At 46.2% G+C, this 19,186-nt stretch overlaps 1 protein-coding gene across 2 annotated transcripts; it reads left to right on the top strand.

Annotated features, from left to right (window-relative positions):
* The first annotated feature begins 268 nt into the window (after window positions 1–268).
* Window positions 269–18,666, top strand: SLC18A1 (solute carrier family 18 member A1). 2 transcript variants are annotated; one of them, XM_054019042.1, is made up of 16 exons: window positions 269–427; window positions 2,305–2,512; window positions 2,823–3,189; window positions 4,600–4,658; window positions 5,162–5,245; window positions 7,061–7,153; window positions 7,685–7,774; window positions 9,320–9,363; window positions 10,322–10,382; window positions 10,826–10,921; window positions 14,400–14,478; window positions 15,001–15,052; window positions 15,923–15,986; window positions 16,698–16,817; window positions 17,050–17,183; window positions 17,984–18,666. In XM_054019042.1, the coding sequence occupies exons 2-16, from the start codon at window positions 2,389–2,391 to the stop codon at window positions 18,095–18,097; spliced, it is 1,581 nt and encodes a 526-aa protein (XP_053875017.1). In that variant the 5' UTR covers window positions 269–427; window positions 2,305–2,388; the 3' UTR covers window positions 18,098–18,666. The 2 variants fall into 2 exon arrangements, with proteins under 2 accessions (XP_053875017.1, XP_053875018.1); XM_054019043.1 differs by lacking the exon at window positions 16,698–16,817.
* The last annotated feature ends 520 nt before the right edge of the window (window positions 18,667–19,186 follow it).

Here is a 19,186-nt window from a genome sequence, read left to right as displayed (position 1 = left end):
TATTATTATTACAGCCTGTAGGGTGTAGAAGGCCATTTGTGGCATACAGGTGCCTTTCACACCATGGAGGAGGAGAGCTGTAAAGCCCCAGAACAGCCTCCACTCACTATGCTGAGACCCAGGCAACAGTTAAGGTGTGTGATGAAAGATAAGCATTGATGAAAAGCTGTGGAGTGCTGGTGCTTCATTGCTGCAGATAATCTCTCCATCCTCTCTCCCCTATATCCTTCTTTCCTGCCTCTGACGCAGAGGGAGCTGCAGGGTTGAATGGAACCTGTTTGAGGTTCCAATTAAATCTTCAGGGAAGCAGGGCATTCATATCCTTCCCAGATAAAAGGATAAATTCACTGGGAATAGCAGTTTTAGACCACAGTGCCGCCACTGCTACGTCTAGCAGCCAGCTGCAGAGACCAAGATGTGTTCTCTGGTAAGAGTCCTTTCTTCTCTGCTCAGTGCAACAGATTTGCAATCTGTTGTTCTGGGAGCAGATTTTAAGATCTAGATTTAAAGGATGAGTTTAATTATGTTTATTTTAAATATTCTATATTCTTCCTTCCTTCCTTTCTGTTGAGTCTCTAAACTATTTTCTTTCTTTCTTTCTTTCTTTCTTTCTTTCTTTCTTTCTTTCTTTCTTTCTTTCTTTCTTTCTTTCTTTCCCATGTAGATTTGTGCTTTTGCATTTGTTAGATTGTGTACTTTACATTTGTTTGCTTGTTCTCATTTACCTTGAGGAAATAACCAAACAAAATAACCCAAGGTTCTGAGCCAACAACTGATGGGTGGGACTCAGGTATTAGGTTAAAGAAAAACAATGTTTTTCATAAAGAATTAAGTGTAAAGGTAGATGGCATTGCCCATGATTTCACAAATCAACAGGTGGATGCGGTAGTTCTGATCCACTCTCCAGACCCTTTCTTCTTACCACTCTAGTCTATGAGGTGACAGCTTTTCATATCAGCCATTTAGTATATTAATGATTTTGTTTGTTTGGTTTGGTGCCAATTAATTGCAGATTTGTAATTAATATATTCACCGTGGTGGAACAAGCAATCTTTTCTCAACACGTCTTAAGCCCTGATCTTAATTGTATTTGTTCGGTTTTTAAGTCTTGTGTTCGGCTGTGATGTTTCAATTAGGTGAAATGAAAAGAGGTGTAAAGGAAATGAAAAGCCTTCAAGAAACTTAATTTAATCTTCAAGGACAAAATGTGAAATGAAAGATGTGGAGATCACTACAATAAGCTATCAGCTCAATATTTGCTTAGAGTCTTCTAAAGCCTTACAGAAAAGAAGAATTAAATGATGCCCTAAAGCCAGAGTGGTGATTCAGGAGACTGGTAATGGGTAATAAGGAGGTTCACATGTAGAAGCTACAGTTTCAAATGTAGCACAGACCCACAGCTGATAGACATTACTGTCACTTGGTAGCTGAGCTGGTGGTCCCAAATCAGCTCCTAATGAGTGGTGCCCACTTCTCAAAAGCAGTTGACACTGCCTGGCCCTTCCTGGCAATCTCAGCAGATAAGCCAAGGGCACTGTGAGGGCCATGACCCTGAGGAGATTCCTTAAGATCAGGGGTGGAAAGGGATGTGGGGACATTTGCACTGTTGCTGCCTATGCTGCCCCGCTGTGTGTATAAACCAGAGAACTTCGGCCTGACTCCTGAGCAAAGAACCATTGAAATGAGGCATCCGCTTGTCTTTCATTCATTATGGGCAGGCTTGGCAGAAGCCAACTGTTACTTTTTGTAATTTCAACAGATAATATCAATGTTTATTTTCAAGCATTTTTGAAAGATTTTTATCTGTTCAATTGTTCCAAATTGCGCAAAATTATCTTCTAAGCATTTTTTTTTCAATTTTTATCTACTTACATGTTTACAGTTGCAGGAAATTATGGGGAGAGGTCAGATAGTAATGATTTATTGATAACAGACACTGAGATTCAAAAAGTTAAAGCTTTATAACCGTTGACACACAAATTGTCAACATCACATGTCAAAATATACAAAATAAATAACCGTACATCAAATTCTATAAGTGCTCAAGCAACATTTTTCTTACTTTGCCTAATTCTAAATTTTGATTATTATCAATGGAAATATTTTTTCCCCCAGTTTGTTTGCGTGTGTAGGGTGAAACTGATGTTTAATGACATTTACCGATACAAATCTAATCTTTCCAAGCCTAATTAGGGTATGGTCAAAAGCCCATTGAAGTCAATGGAAAGATTCCAGTTGACTTCTGGCCCTTGGATCAGGCCCTATGTATTTTCCTGGGTATTTTGCAGAGTGTCTTTCTTAAAGATTACAGGATATCCTCAGCCCTAAGAAGTGGGTGGAGCACACACAGGTGTCAAAGACTGAAGCAGCCCTGCTGGGTTTCCAACAATGCCTCAAGTGGTGGAGTGTGCCCCCTGGAGGTGGCTGAAGGAGGGAAGGGAGTCACGGAAACTGGTTCTGGTGGTCGTGTTTGTCGCTCTGCTGATGGATAATATGCTGATCACTGTTGTGGGTATGTTGAGTATGGGTGTGGGTGCGTGTGTAGGTATCAAGGTGTCCTCAATGATGTGCTGAAGGAATTAAGACTCTGTAAATCTCAGTTGCAACTGCAGAAACCAATAACAAAAGAAATGAGTTTGACTGGTCTCCATCCCAGGCAGTGCTGCAGGTCTGGAGCAAGGTGCACTGGGAGAGTTGGGTGTGGGCACTTTACCTGATACCTGTCTCTAGCTCGAACTATTAACCTTTCATTAATTTCCCACACACACACCAGAAGTGCTGAATAAAACACTAACTAATCTCCTCCTTTAATTTTCTTCCAGTGCCAATCGTCCCCACCTTCCTCTATGCAATAGAATATGAAGGTGCTAACAGCTCTGCTTCCCAGAACTGGATCATGGCAGCCCCCACAACCTTTGCAGCTCCTCCCTTCTCCTCCATGTTCTCTTACTTTGACAACACCACAGTGACTGTCTCAGACTACGTGGCTGTCAACACCACAGTGGGGGTGAACAGGACAGAAAACAGCAGCCTGCCTCAGCTCACTGGGGCCAGCCTGCCACCAAAAAACAGCTGTGTAGATGGTGAGGCATTCCTCATGGAGGAGAACGTGCGTGTTGGACTGCTGTTTGCCTCCAAGGCTCTTATGCAGCTCATAATCAATCCATTTGTGGGTCCCTTGACTAACAGGTATGTCAGCCAGGCTATAAAATAGTTTGTGAGCATGTAATGCTATGAACAAATTTGGGTCACATTCCCCCTCCAGTGGCTAGTCTATTCAAGGATAGCAGCCTATTGCTGCTGCTAGCAAATAAAGTTACTCCTTCTTAAATAGTAGAGATCTGTGTTGCAGCGCTGAAGGGCATGCATTTAAGCCTTGCCAATGACCCATGTTTGGGACCATTACGATAACACAGTATGGGAGCTCACCAAAGCCATTTGTGAGCTAGAATAGCACAGTGGAAATATCAACATCCAATCGTCCAGGAATTCCACATCGTTAAGAAAGCCAGCAAATTGCTTTGAACGTGTACATTACTAAGGAAATATTATTGGTGCTCCCTAGCCGAGAACTCATTTGTCCCAGGTCCTGCTCAGTCCAAGGTACATGACTGAGTTAGGAACTGTGTACCAAGTTGAGCCGAGGGCATCAATAGCTTGCATGATGCTCCAATGAGACTAAAAGAACTGAAATGTTGTCATACATTCTGTGTCAGTAGCTAGTAATCACAACATTTTGTACTTAAAGAGGGAACAGGAATTATTTTTTTACCCATCCTTGTCAAGTAAATAAATACTAGTGAGCAGGTGGCATTCTCACAGAGTCCACACACTAGATATTGGGCCAGGTTTACTCCCTCCCCACTCCCTTAAATTTGTCTTTGCCTTTATTTTTAACTTAAATAACAACATCATCACATAATCCTCAGCCTAAAATTCCCCCAGAGCTTGATGCTCCCAGGTATTTTCCCTGCAGGATCTCTAAGGTGCCACAAGTACTGCTATCCCTGCACTTCACTTCCTCTGCTTCAGAGAGGCGTCTGAGTTAGAGCTAATAGGATCCCCTGATCTGGCTGGCAGGATGGGTCAGCAAAATGGATCTGCATCTCTGTGCAGGGTCCTAGAACTTGTTACAATAATTTCACACACTTATACACACACATTTACACTTATGCACACATATGTAGAGACTAACACACACATTTGCACCCATATACTTTGATATAGATCCTCACACTTCCATATAAAAACATTCACTGACACATACTCATATACAACGGTGCACACATTCACACTTCCCTATACAAACACACATAGGTGCACTGATGCACACTCACCACACCCTTAGAGACACATCTACACAGCCACACACACAGAGCCTTGAATACATACTCACACATTTATACCCCTACATTTACATATATTGTACTCATCCATATTCCCCCATTCTCCTGCAGTCTCATACACACATACAATATTTACTCATACATGAACACAGACATACACTCATTCACATACATGCAATAATGCATTGGTGCTAAGATAAAGTCCTTGGCTTTAAACTCTTCTTGAGTTCTTGACTGTCTCCTCCCTTTTTAGGATAGGATACCACATTCCCATGTTCGCTGGATTCATCATCATGTTTCTCTCTACAGTCAGTGAGTATTCTCTTTCTCTGCCTTTCACCGGGTAGCGTCAGGTCTGTTCCAGTGAACCAGTCACTAATCTGCTATGAGGCCAACATGGAGCCTTGGGATCCTTTGTCCATGACTGTCCCAATATCTGAGATATAGGAGGACAGCAGATCGGCCCACTCCCATTCTATAAACAGAGAGTGAAATTCAGCAGGTGGTTTCCAGTGCTTGACAGCATTTGAGTTGGATGTTTGTTGCAGCAGCATTCCTCTCTTCTTGGAACACCCCTGGGTGACCCCATCAGCGTGGTTACCATTTAAAGGCTCCAAAAAGGAGACCTTTGACGAAGGTGTGTGGTGACCTCCCTTCCTCTGGACCAGAGGATAGTGAAACACACTGAAGTGGCCTTCAGAGACTATAGGCCTGTGAGTGCATAGCTAAGAAGATTTGTGCAAGCTGGTTTTAATTAGAGATGGGCTTGAAAAATAGCCCCAAATGCTGACTCTGCCTTTCTGCTTTCCCCCCAGTGTTTGCTTTCTCAGGTACCTACACCCTGCTGCTTGTGGCTCGAGCACTCCAGGGCATTGGCTCATCCTTTTCATCTGTCGCAGGTAAATGTACTGGCTTATGGGAGCAGCTGGCAGCAAGGCAGATCTTAGCCAGCTAGGAGAACTGATGTCCCACAAGCAGCTTCTGGACTTTGGCTGCGTTGTCTGAGCTTAAATGGTGCCTCTCAAGCAACCTGGGCCATAGAGAGTGAAAATTCACAGTGTGTGAAATGTGATGGTTCAGTTTGCAGAGCAGAGAATCACAAAGATCTTCCTCCAGCCTAGGAAGCTCTCACTAGCGTGCCCAAACAAGCACCGGACAGAAGGAAAATTACTCAAGAGAGGCCCCAGGTGCTACCATGCACAGACCAGGAATCAGATTTCAGACTGTTCAAGGGATGAGCTTTAAACTCTGTGGGCTTAGAATTCATAGATTCCATGGTCAGAAGGGACTATTGTGATCATCTAGTCTGACTTCTTGCATAACTTCCCCAGAATAATTCCTGGAGCAGAGCTTTCTTGATTTAAAAATGGTCAGTGATGGAGACTCCACCGCAAACCTCGGTAAATTGTTCCAATGGTTAATTATTCTCACCATGAAAAATTTGCTCCTTATTTCCAGTCTGAATTTTCTAGCTTCAACTTCCAGCCATTGGATCATGTTTTACCTTTCTCTGCCACATTGAAGGGCCCACTGTTAAATATTTGTTCTCCATGTGGCTACATAGAGATTGTAATCAAGTCACCCCTTAACCTTCTCTTTGTTAAATAGATTGAGTGCCTCGAGTCTATCATTATAACGCATGTTTTCTAATCTTTTATCGTCCTTGTGGCTCTTCTCTGAACCCTTTCCAATTCCTCCTCCCCTTTGCCACAATTTGGCACGTCGCTCATGCAGACACTAAGGCATGGGCTACTCCTAAAAATTAGATCTGTGAAACATTGCTCAGGGCCAGGGCCGGCTCCAGGCCCCAGCCAAACAAGCTCGTGCTTGGGGCGGCACCTGGTAAGGGGCGGCCAATCTTCAGGTGGCAGGGGGGCAGCGCGGCGCAGTGCTCGGCGGGGGTTCAGCAGCTCGGCGGGGGTGTTTGGCGGCGCGGTGCTCCATGGGGAGGGGTTCGGCAGCGCTCCATGCAGGGGGTGTTCAGCAGCGTGGCGCTCCATGGGGGTTTCGGCAGCGCTCCGCGCGGGGGGCTTCAGCAGTGCGGTGCTCCGCAGGGGCGGGGTGTTCGGCGACGTGGCGCTCGGTGGCAGTTCAGCAGCTCGGCGGGGGGGGTTTGGTAGTGGGGCGAGGGGCGGGGGCTGTTCGGCGGTGCGGCACTCAGCGGGGGGGAGTTTCGGCGGCGCAGCACTCGGTGCGGGGGGTTCAGCAGGGTGGGGCGGCGCTTGGGGGGGGTGTTACGGTGGGGCGGCACTTTTTTTTGCTGCTTGGGGCGGCAAAAAAGTTAGAGCCGGCCCTGCTCAGGGCTGTGAAAAAGGTCATGTCCTGTGCGATGTAGCTGGGTCAATCTATTCCTCCAGGTAGGTTCAGCTAGGTCGAAAGAAGAATTCTTCCATTGACCTAGCTAGCATCTCTCGAGGGGATGGATTTACTACACCGATGGGAAAAAAACCTTCCAGTGTTTACGCTCCAGTGGTGTAGCTGCAGCGCTGCAGGTGTGTCACTGTAGTGCTTGGAGTGTAGACATACTCCAATACAGAGCATGGTAATACATAACACTGACTACAAACAGGATGAAATTAGGGGCCCAGGTGTGACATAGACAACTGAGCTCAGGTAGGCTGGAGACTGAAGTATCCAGGTGTGATTCAGACATGGGTCCTGATGAGATACTAGAAGCCTAACTCAACTTACCTCTGCTTCCTTTCTATTTCCAGGCCTGGGAATGCTGGCAAGTGTGTACACAGATGACTCCGAGAGAGGAAATGCTATGGGGATAGCATTAGGAGGTCTGGCATTGGGGGTGCTTGGTGAGTAAACTTTGTTCCCAAAAAATTTAGATTAGCGAGAACGCTGATGCTTCTTCAGCCATTAGATGCCGGTTTCCCCAAGTCCTTGCTCTGCATCACTGTCGCACCTGTCCCCTAACATGCAACACTGGCTCATTCCAAAAGGCATGGCTGGTCTTTCCTCCTGCCAGTCCCATGATTTAGCCCCATTTTTTCTCCTGTGCTCATTCTCTGGCACTGTTTTCTGCTCATGCTGGAAATTTTTCTCAGCAGACACCTGATCCCATGAAAATTGAATATAACCGAATATAAAATGCTCCCTCCTCTTTCTCCCCGCCTCTTCAGTTCAATACATAATGAGAGGTGGGCAGAGTGCTGACATAATGCCACGGTTCTAATGCCAGCTTTCCCATGGGAGTCAACAGGAGTCTTTCCATTGGGTCTGGGGTCAGGCATCAGGAACAATTGACTGTTGCTTTGCTCCTGCCGAAACTCCACCGCACCCACATACCCTTCACACCCATCGTACTGACCCAGCCCTTTCCCTTGCAGTTGGGGCTCCCTTTGGAAGTGTGATGTATGAGTTTGTTGGAAAATCAGCCCCCTTTCTGATCCTGGCATTCTTAGCCCTTTTGGATGGAGGTGAGTAACCAAGTGTGCTGGCCAGTTTTAGCTTCCCAGCTCCGAGTATCCACCCCCAAACTAACACATTCAAGAATGGGTATCTGAGAGGAAACATCCCAGGATTTGTATGGAGGAATAGATAGGCTCTATAGTGCTATTAACAGCAGCAGTTACTATCGCTGTTTTTTGTTGTGCACTCCGCACTGTGCACATTCAGACACTGGCTCTGTGCTCACTGCCTGATGTCTGACTTACAGATACTGTCAGACCCAGCCTCTCATTCCCCGTATAACCCACTTGATTGCGTCACTGGAGTGGGTAACAGATTCAGGGAAATGTGTGTTAAGAGCTCCATATGCTGGCTAAAGTGGCTTCTCTGCTTAACAGACACTCCCGGTTAAGCAGAAAACAACTGAAAACAGGGTCTTATAGTAGTAACTGATAGGCAACCTTAACTAGAAGCATTGATATCAACTTCGCCTATAGTAAGTAATCGGCATCAATAACTATAGCCATCAATACTGCTCTGCTTATAATAATCTGTCACTTCATGCTGAGATAAAATCATTAGCATGGTGGAACAGACATCATGACCTAATTTTGTTGTTATTACAATTTATTATTTGTATTGTACTCATAGTGCCTAGAGGATCCAGGCCCCATTACTTTACACTCATACAATGAAAACATGGGCCCTGCCCCCAAAGAATTTACAATCCAAGTAATGGGGGTAACATTTTCAAAAGCACCTGAATCATTGAGAAGCCTACGTCCCATTTTCAAAAGAGATTAAGGGCCTGTCTAAACGGCAAATTACTGCCCAGCAAGACAGACTGTGAATCTCCAACACAGCAGTTTGCCACGCAGTGGTGTCCTGTGTGGACACAGCTACTGTGCAGTGAAAATCCCGGAGCACAAACACGCTCCAGGAATGTCATTGTGCTGCAGCAGTGTCCACATGGGACGTGACTTTGTGGTAAGCTGGTGCACTGTAGAGTCACACCCTGGTTTGCTGCACTTGCCGTAGAGACGAGACAAGCCCTTAGGCACGTGGGAGACTTTTGAAAATGGGATTTAGGCTTCTAAATTTCCAAGGGTGTAATCTGACCTTAAAACTCTCACTGATTTCAATGCAAGTTAAGTGCCTAAATACCTTTGCAAAGCTGGCCCTGGGGCCTCTTTGAAAATCTTACCCTAGGTCTTTCCATCTCTAACTTCGACTGTGCTCTCATTGTGACTGCCCAACAAATGGATCTTACCTTAACGTAGGTTGTTTGTATGTTTTACTGCTTCGTATTTTGATAAAGCACTCACACTATAATATCCCGATCCTGATCTCACTGAAGTCAACAGGAGTTTTGTCAGAACAGAATTGGGGCCTAAAATTTCTCCCATCTCAGCAGATGCCCCTGAGTGTGTTAGAATTGGGACTGCTGGCCCATTTCTGGGATCACTGGGCTTTGAGATACTGAAGGGAGGTCTACAGTAAATATGAGACATGAGGTAATAATGGATGAAGGTGCCATGCCAAGGAATAAGCAAATAATGGTATTTTTCTCTTAGCTTTACAGCTGTGCATCCTGCAGCCCTCTAAGATTTCCCCCGAAGTAAGTACAAACATATGAGTGTGTGACCTTGTGCTAGACAGTGTGAACAATGCGGGCATGGATTCCCTGTAGGGGAAGACTGTGGTGAGGCAGCCAGCCATAGAGCATGGCGGCACTGGGACATGAATGCATGGGAAAGGGACAGAGATGGCAGCTGGGAATGGTTACCTAGACGAGTGGTTAGTGCATCGTAACGTGTATTTAATAGATTCCCGGGCGATATTCTGATCTCAGTGATGTTCGTGTAACTCTGGAATAACTCCATTTGCTTCAGTAGAGTTGTTACTCTCAGTGTCACTGGGAGCACAGTTTGGCTCTATTATCTGCCTTTTGAAACAGCCAGAAATTCAGCCTTCCCTGTGAAAGGGGCTCAGTTCTTATGGATGTCCATAGGATGTCCTGTGAGAAACAACTGCTGTGCTTCCTGCTGCTGGCCAGACACTTGTGTGGATTTACCCAGTCCATGGCAGCAGAGCTCCCTGCATGCAGCCGCAGTTTGACCAGCGCGTTGTGCTCCATAGGCAGCCATTATACCGGCGATGCTAGGAGTGACTCAGTGTTGATTTCACTATAAGGATAGTCCATGAAAGGAAGATGCCAGGTTGGCAGATCTGGGCTCAGGTATAACAAGCTGACATGCTGGCTCTTTGAACCATGGCTAGGTGAAAATGCTGAGAAGATATGAACACACAGACACTGGACACTGACCTGGAAAGGGAAGCTCAGAAACAATCCCATGGTGGAACCAGCTCTCTTAGCACCTTCCCCAGCTTGGCTCTCACAGGACAATGCCAATGTGCCTTTACACAGAAGGGCTGGCTGGCCACATGGGCCATGCATCTGTACACACACAGGCTGGCTCACGACCTGGACCATGCACTTCTACAGCATCTGGTTTGGTTTACATGCTTTCCCTCGATCACTACTTGTAACACCCCCCCCTTTCTGTATTATGCAGAGCACCAAAGGCACCCCCATATTCACATTGCTGCGAGATCCCTACATCCTGGTTGCTGCAGGTAAGGCGGGATGGCTGCACTCCTCACTGCTCCACAGTGCATTTTTACATTGTTTTTAAGACTATTCACCAGGGGCTTGTGATGGAGTCGTACTCGTAATCCATTAGCAGGATCAAAATGTGCAGGGCCGGCTCTAGGCAGCAGCTAAAGAAGCAGGTGCTTGGGGCAGCCAATACCAAGGGGTGGCACTCTGGCCGCTATTGGGGCAGCACGTCCAGATCTTTGGCGGCAATTCGGCGGCAGGTCCCTCCGTCCCTCTTGGAGGGAAGGACCTGCCGCTGAATTGCTGCCGAAGAGTGGAGCAGCCCGATCGCACTGCTGCGGCTTTTTTTTTTTTGGCGGGTTTTTTTTTTTGGCTGCTTGGGGCGGCAGAAAACCTGGAGCCGGCCCTGGAAATGTGGGCCATTGAAATGGAGCATTTCCTGTTGTTTTCTCTCTCCCAGGTGCTCTGTGCTTTGCTAACATGGGGGTGGCAATGCTGGAGCCCACGTTACCCATCTGGATGATGCAAACCATGTGCTCCCCAAAGTGGCAGCTGGGTAGGTGCCTCATTTCTCAGCCTTCTTAGTTACTGAACAATAATAATAGCCTGCACCTGTTTAAACCACATCAGCTCAGAGGAGGCGCTTGTATTGGGTGGGGAAGGTGCTGGTGCTGCCTATTGCATGAAATGAAATGTATGCATCTACCTGCAAAGGATGAGTGCTCCCAGACTATTGCAATGTAGAGTAGAGGGACACTCATGGTCTCTGGATGGGGGTCACCCTGCTGTCTATAAATAAAAGTTAGAGGAGATTCCTGACCGAAGAGGGAGAAACACCCAGGGACCTGATTTTCCCTGCACATACACTGATGTAAATCAGGAATAACTGCACTTAAGTCAGTGGAGTGACACCGGGATGAGAGGAGAATCAGGATTCAGGTTGGAAAAAGAGAAAGGAGTCAAAGAAAGTGCTTTGCAGATGGGCCCATAATAATGCAACTCCCACACAGGAGGGGGGGCCTCTGGGAGCTGTCTCAGTCAGGCCTGACACATTCTTTGAGCCGGTACACCAAGCAATATCATCCTGTGAGGTAGAAGCTAGGTGACTTAGGATCAAATCTATCCTTAGGGTAAGGGGTGCCACTCCATTGAAATCAGTGGAGATGTGCCTGCTTACCTCGCTGCTGAATTTTGCCCTTTTCGTGGCCAGACACTAGAACAGGCTTAGCCCATTAGCAGGTTTCCCTGCTCAGTACCTGGTCTGTATGGTCAGCATACTGCTGCTGTTGAGACCTGAACCAGAGCCCAGGCTCTCTATGGGTATGTCTTCATTGCAGAATTATCGGCATGCGGGTCAGTCTACACTGCAACTGGGGGCGAGCTTCCCAGCCCTTGTGCTAGTGAGGCTCCTGCTAGTGTGCTAAAACTAGTAGTGTGGATGCTGCAGCAGCGGTGGAGGCTTGGGCTAGCCACCCGAGCTCAGGGTTGGCTGGGTCCAAGCTCAGGGGGCTAGCCCAAGCCTCTGCCAGTGCCACAATCTCAACACACAATTTTAAGCTACAGGTGAAACAAGGCTATTTGCAGAGTCACAGGGAGGGCCGCATAGTACATACTAATTACTCACTGTCTAGGAAATGTGATAAGGAGGTAACATTGCCTACCTTCGGTACAAAAAAATTATAAAAGCCAACTGGCAGTGGAATGACCTTTGGGGACGCTCCAAGCTACACTTACAACCCAAATTGAATTACAACCTGGCAGCAGCAGAGCTAATGAGAGCTGCTAATTGAGTTACTAACTAGTCAGGCAGGAGCCTTCATCCAGATAAGGGGCCATGATGCCTTGGCTGCAGTGAGTGACTGAGCAGGAGTGGATGAGGTTAGCAGACTCGTCTCCCAGGGGCTGTGGATAGTGGAGGGAAGGGATAGTGCTTGGTGGTGGGAATGGAAGTCACTGAGCAATTCACTAGGGAATTATTCAGTGCCCACTGAAGATGAGTGGAATCTTTCAGTGGATGTCAGTGGACATCTGATCAGGCCTTTGCAGAGGAAGAGGCATGCTAACCTGGGAACGTAAGAGAAAAACCAAAACCAAAACCTCAGCTGTAACCATCCCCAGAAAAGTTTGGATCCAAGCACAAACTCCTTGGGCTGAACCAAACTCTCAGTACAAACACCCCTAGGGAACTTTGAATCTGGGTCCCAACTTTGCAGCCAGGGCATATCTTCACATTTATAAAGCACATGGCAAAGCAGTGTCCCAGCTGAGCTGCTCCTCTACACTGGATTAATACATAACATGCATTATTTGGGAAGGATCCCCCCACCCAGATTCCAATTTGCACCCCTTCCCTCCAGATTCCATGACCTGTGATCATTATTAATTATTTGTATTACTTAGTGCCTAGGACCTATCGTCATGGACCAGAACCCCATTGTGCTAGGCACTGCACAAACACATCTGCAGCCATTTGGCTCCACTGACATGTCACTCCCATGGGGAAACTGCAGAACAGCATAACCTCTCTCCCCTCATCACCCAGGGCTGAGTTTGCTGCAGGGGCCTAAAAGCCAGGAAAGAAAGCAACCAGGGCCAGGTCTCTTAGGTACCAGTGCTGAGCAGTAGACAAAGGGGGCCTGATTCTCCACTCTGCATAGGGTACCAGTAACTCCCATTGATTTCAAAGGGAACAGCTGGTATCCTGCAGTAGGAGAATAGGTCCCAGGGCTGCTGAACGGCATCCATCTTAAAAGCAACTATAGAATTATAACTATAAACTATAAACCCAAGTGTTTGTTTCAATCTGCCTACCCTTGTGTTCCTTGGAGAAACGGGAAAAGCTCAGACTTCCCCAGCAAACCTGCAGGATGAACAATGCTTTATAACCTTTAAAAAAGAGAAAAGGAAATTAAGCACAAATCACTGTGCTTTAATAAGGAAGTTGTGTTAATATACAGGCAAATAGATGCAATCATGATTTAGTTATAGTCTGTACAGGAGAGTATATTAAAAATAAACAACTGGTAAACCAGCAGGATGGTCAAATATTTGATTTTAACTTAATTATAATCCCTGTGGTTTTTCAATAGGCAGTTTTTCTATGCTATGAGATGGAAGGGGGAGGGGGAGAAAGCAATACAGAGTAGCAGGATGGCTTTATGGTTAAAGCAACAGTCACGCAATCTAGGTTCAGTTCCTGGTTTTATCACAGATGCCTTGTGTGACCTTGGGCAAACCACTTGATGGCTCAGCTTCTCATCTATAAAAAGGGGATAGAAATCCTTCTTTTCTACCACCCTGTGTGTGCCTTGGCTATTTAAACTGCAAGCTTTTTGGGGTAGAGGTTGTCTCTCACTATGTGCACAACGTGGCCCTGAATTTGGCTGGGGTTTGCAAGCACTGCTGTAATACAGATATATAATAATAATAACCAAGAAGAATAGAGAAGCCATTGCCTTGTAAGGGCTAATATACATTATGTCTGGGGACTCTGCATTGGATATTCATTTGCCCTGTCTAGTCTCCCCTGGCTCACATGGCCAATAGCATGTGTTATTTGATTGATCACAAGACTGTTCATGTATCAGAGGGGTAGCCGTGTTAGTCTGGATCTGTAAAAGCAGCAAAGAGTCCTGTGGCACCTTATAGACTAACAGACATATTGGAGCATGAGCTTTCGTGGGTGAATACCCACTTCGTCAGATGCATGGGAAGTGGGTATTCACCCACGAAAGCTCATGCTCCAATATGTCTGTTAGTCTATAAGGTGCTACAGGACCCTTAAGACTGTTCATGATTTATCACTGGAGCAGATTTAGACTCTATGGAGGCCAGATCAAATTGGACCTTGAGTCTTCCACGCATTTACAAAATGGTTGTTACTATGAGCATCTGACTATGAGCATCTGACTATGAGCCTAAAGGGCTTGAACTCTGAACTTCTTTGGGAGGTGGGAGGAAAGTCTGATGTCCTTAGACAAATCTTCTCTGATGATCATGTGTATGTATTTGAGACTGGGGCTCTTCTTTTGCAGGGATGGCATTCCTGCCTGCCAGCATATCTTACCTCATTGGCACCAACCTCTTTGGGGTGCTGGCCCACAAAATGGGGTGGTAAGTTGAACTCAACGGCTTTCAAACCTTGGTGTTCTTCCCAGCTGTCTTCAGACCACCCAGCTGCTTATTTGTAATGAGGAGGTGACCCTACTCAGGGAAATACCTGTCTCACACTACAGTGTGGTGGGAAGGAAGGGTAGCTCAATGAAATTAAAGGACAGCAAATTTAGAAGCAACACAAAGACTCACTATTTCATGCAGAGTGAAATTGACCTATGGGACTCACTGCTGCAGAAGGATATTGAGCCAAATACTGTCCAGATTTCTCAGAGGGGTTGAATAATTTTATGACCAATAATAATATTTATGGCTATGTAGGATAAGATAAGGTGATGAATTCTCATGCTTCAGGGTGTAAACTTCCTAGGTCAGGAAGTAAACTTTCCCCCTCAGTGAGTAGCATTGCATAGTTGGTGCTGTATTAGATTGGAATGACCCATGATCTGATCCGGTCTGACAGTTCACGTGCTCTTGAGGGTTACAGTGCGTCATGCTTCCCTATCTTCTTCCTCGTTGCAGGTGGCTGTGCTCCCTGATTGGAATGGTTGTGGTGGGCATTAGTCTCCTTTGTGTAAGTATTGCAAGATATTCTGAGACCTCTCTGCAGAAGAATCATCGGAGATTAGGCAGGGAAACCAAGAGCTTCATTGCCCCAGCCTTTCACCTGTGCAAACCTGGGTTAGATTGGGGCCCCCATCATGCCTGAGCTGACTTTGGGCATATCAGCCCAGCCCCTGGTGGAGTTTTTCCATATCAGGAAGCCAAGATAAGTCGTCTCTGCTCAGGGGATACCCAGCACAGGGTTAGCAGAGGATACTGTGTTGGCAGAGCAATGGGTGAACAACAGGGTTACTGTTAGTCACAATGAAGGGTCATTGGCAGTGCTTTATGAGGATCCAAGACTGGAATGGAAGAGTGCCTCAGATCAGGCTTAAGGTGCCCTGGCAAAGGTGTGTGAAGTAACACTGGTGTCCCATCTCTCCCTCTGTGGAATCTGTAAATGGGGAACCGTCCTTTTCTTCAAAAGCCAACAGGACTGTTCTGGGGCATGGGGCACTGAATGGGTTCTGGTGCTCTGCGGTATCCTAGGCTTCGGGTCAGATGTGTAATGGTATTTAGGCATCTAACGATGCAGATAGGCATCTAGTGGGATTTCGCAAAGTGCCCAAAGTGAGTTAGGTGCCTAACACCCATTTATTTTCATGGGAAATGGGTGCCTAAATACCTTTGACATTCTGGCTTTTTGTGAATTTTCTGTCTCATCTTCCTGCAGGTCCCACTGGGCCTGGAGGCATGAGAAGTGTGCTCACATGCCTGTCAGTTAACAGGTCCCAGTGGCTGCATTGGTGTGTCTATTCCACTAGTCATGTGCCCTGCAAAGAAAGGCCTTTGGCCAAAGCCCCTCCGGCCTCCCTCATATCTTCTTTCTTTCCCCTCCAAGGTGCCTCTTGCGCAAAATATTTATGGACTGATCGGCCCAAACGGTGGGCTTGGCTTTGCCATAGGTAAGATGCCAATGCAACTAATCACTCTGTCCAAGGCAGTCCCATATACCATAATCCTTACTCCATCCCTTTGGAAGGCAGATGTCACTACAACATACCCAATGGCTGGTTGCTGAGAGCCTCTAGTCTATGCGTGAACTCCCAGGAACCCTTATAACCTATAATATGCCCTATACCCTGCTCTCAACTACTTCCCTTATCATTCATCCTCTCCCGCCCTTGGTGGGAATGAGTCTGGCCAAGAAAGAAGCTTGTGCTGTTAAGTGACCACAGAGCCACTAACACAGGGACAGCGATGGTGCACTAGGCCTTTCAGAGGCCATTGCATGGAGCTCAGTAGCTTGTCTCACCCTGGAGCGCTGCTTTGATTAGAATTGTGTGTGTTGCACTCAGGAGAGACACTGAAAGCCCTAGATCCTGGAAAAAGCATGGTCAGGACATCCAGGTCCCAGTCCCGGCTCTGCTGCCAACATGCTCTGTGGCCTAGGGCAAATCGCTTCCCTTGGCCTCGTTCCCCCCCATTCTGTAAAACGGGGATAACAATATTTATCCATCTCGCAAAGGGAGGTTGTGAGGACTAATGAAAGTGCAGTGCCCAGAGCACCTTGGCTGAAAAGTGCAGGAGAAGTGTTGTATGCCTTTCTGTCTGCCTTGGAAGAGATTCACTTGGAAAAGGCAATGGCTGACCATATTATTTTGCTTTGGGGGCAGGCATGGTGGATTCCTCGATGATGCCTATTATGGGATACCTGGTGGACCTTCGCCACACCTCTGTCTATGGCAGCGTCTATGCCATTGCTGACGTTGCCTTCTGCATGGGCTTTGCTATCGGTACGGATTAACATTTGCCTGAAAGGACAGCATATATGATGATTTACCAGTGTATGGCTTCATAGCATTAATTTACAGCACCCCACCTCAGTGTTGGCTGGAAGCAATTGGTACTAGGCATAGAAATCAGCCATGATACAGTAATTTTACAGTCCATCTGTATTGACTTCTCCAACTTGGCAAAGGAGGTTTTTGTAATCTTGCTCTTTGTTTAACCCTTCCTTATATCCAGGTCCATCTACAGGGGGTGTGATTGTACGGGCTATTGGGTTTCCCTGGCTGATGGTCATCATTGGAGTGACCAACATTGCTTATGCCCCTCTCTGCTGGTACCTGCGGAGTCCTCCAGCTAAAGAGGAGAAGATTGTGAGTTGAATCCTACAGCATGTGGTCTTGATAATCCAGGGGACTTGCATTTGACTGGTGCAAATGCGTGTAGAATATTGTATTCAGGTCTGGGCACTGCAGCACCAGAAAGATATTAACAAATTGTCTGGGTGCTGGAGAGACTGAAATACTGAGGCCAGACTAAGAGTTAAATCTGTGGTACAGTGGTCTTGTAGACAGGGAGTTGGCCTAGGACTTGGGATACCTAGGCTCTGCCAATAGCTTGTTGTGTAACCTTGGGCAAGTTACTTCCTCTCTCTACACCTGTTTCTCTTTCTACCTTGTGTCTAGCTTGATTGTAAGCAAATCTGAGGCAGGGAGTGTCTTGCACTCTATATTTTGTGTATGTCTTGCATTGTGTTCCTAGCACCGCAGGGCCCTAATTTTGGTTGCGCCCCTTACTGTAATAGTAATATAATATTTCAGCTGTTCTAACCCTGCCATGCTCAACTAGCAAAATATTCACCCATTGGCTCACAAGAGTGAATCCCAACCTCTGCCACTTCTATCCACTCAACAGAACAAACTCTTCTCTTGTGTTTCGGATAAGAAGCCAGAATCCATTGGAGGGCAATTTCTATGGTTAAAAAAACAAACAAACAAAAAACAGCTAAAATTTCACTTGGCCCATGGTTTGTCATCATTGTGCAAAGTTTGTGTAATGCTTTGTGTTATGGTAGATATTTGTAGATATGATAGATATTTGTATTATTTAATTTATTATTAATTATTATTTTAAAATATTATATTATTCAATATTATTTTTCCTCCATTCCCAGGCAATTTTAAACCAGGAATGCCCCATGCAAACCAAATGCTACGCCACCCAGAAACCTCTGCGGGAATTCCCCCTCACAGATGGTAGTGACGAGGAGGCAGAGAGTGAGGAATAGCAGGAGCAAAGATGCAGCTCCTGCTTTGAAGCTGTGTCAAGTTTACAAAACCCTGGACATCTTATCAAAGAAGACTAACTCAGAAACCTCCCTCCTGACAGCCAACAAGACCCAGGATTCCTGGCTTCATCAATCTTCCATTCCCATGGACTTGGGTAGCCAGGCAGTCTACAGGAAGCCATTGAGAGACAGGGCTCCTGGGTTCTATCCCTGGCTATTCTCATCTGCTGTGTGAACTTGCACAATTCACTTAACCTCATTATGTGTCATCTATGATAAGGGATTATAAACAGGTGGGGTCAGCCCATACTGTCCTACAGAAAAGCAATTGTGCGGTGCAATCCACCCATCTGTGATAAGTGATTAGTACCAACCTACCTCACAGGGGTGTTGTGAGGTTGTGTTAATTAATGCCTGTGAAGTGCTTATGCTCCTTGGATGAAAAGCACTAAAGGGTAATATTATCTCCAGGGGATTTTTGTCTCTGGGAATCCTATTATAACCCCCAGCTTGGATTTTCTCTGTAACACCATGGAACCATCACTCTGCACCACTGTCAATCTGCCAATAAAGATACCACTACATTAATGTACTCCCGGCTTGTATCAAGGTGACAAAACAAACAACAACAAATCCTGCCTACCGCTGTCTCGGCTTATGTGTCATGCATGCTGACTCCTCTAGGTGTCTCTTCTACTCCCTATTCATTCATTTCCTTTGGGAATTGATGAAGAAATTCAGGTGGAAATGGGGTGGAACCCACACATAGAATCCTTATTATTATTTATATGATCATATCACCTAAACGCAGCAATTTCTATAGCGGCTTAGATCACTGGGCCTTGTATCCCGTCTGTGACAGTGGTGCTCACCATGTGCTTCAGAAGAAGGGACAAGGAGCCCTGCAGCAGGCATGTTTGGAATGAGTTGCCCATAGAGGAAGCTCCTTCCTAACCCCCATCAGCTAGTGATCAGCTTATGCCTTGAAGCAGGAGGGTTTATATCCTTTCCATTACTTTATTTTTCCTCCGCATCTTTGCTGTGAAATTTCTATGTCAAAATCGTAGCCTTACTCATAACTAAGGGTCT

Source organism: Malaclemys terrapin, chromosome 2, assembly GCF_027887155.1.
Source record: "Malaclemys terrapin pileata isolate rMalTer1 chromosome 2, rMalTer1.hap1, whole genome shotgun sequence".
Taxonomy (NCBI): Eukaryota; Metazoa; Chordata; order Testudines; family Emydidae; genus Malaclemys; species Malaclemys terrapin.
This window is presented reverse-complemented; position numbering and strand designations above follow the sequence as displayed.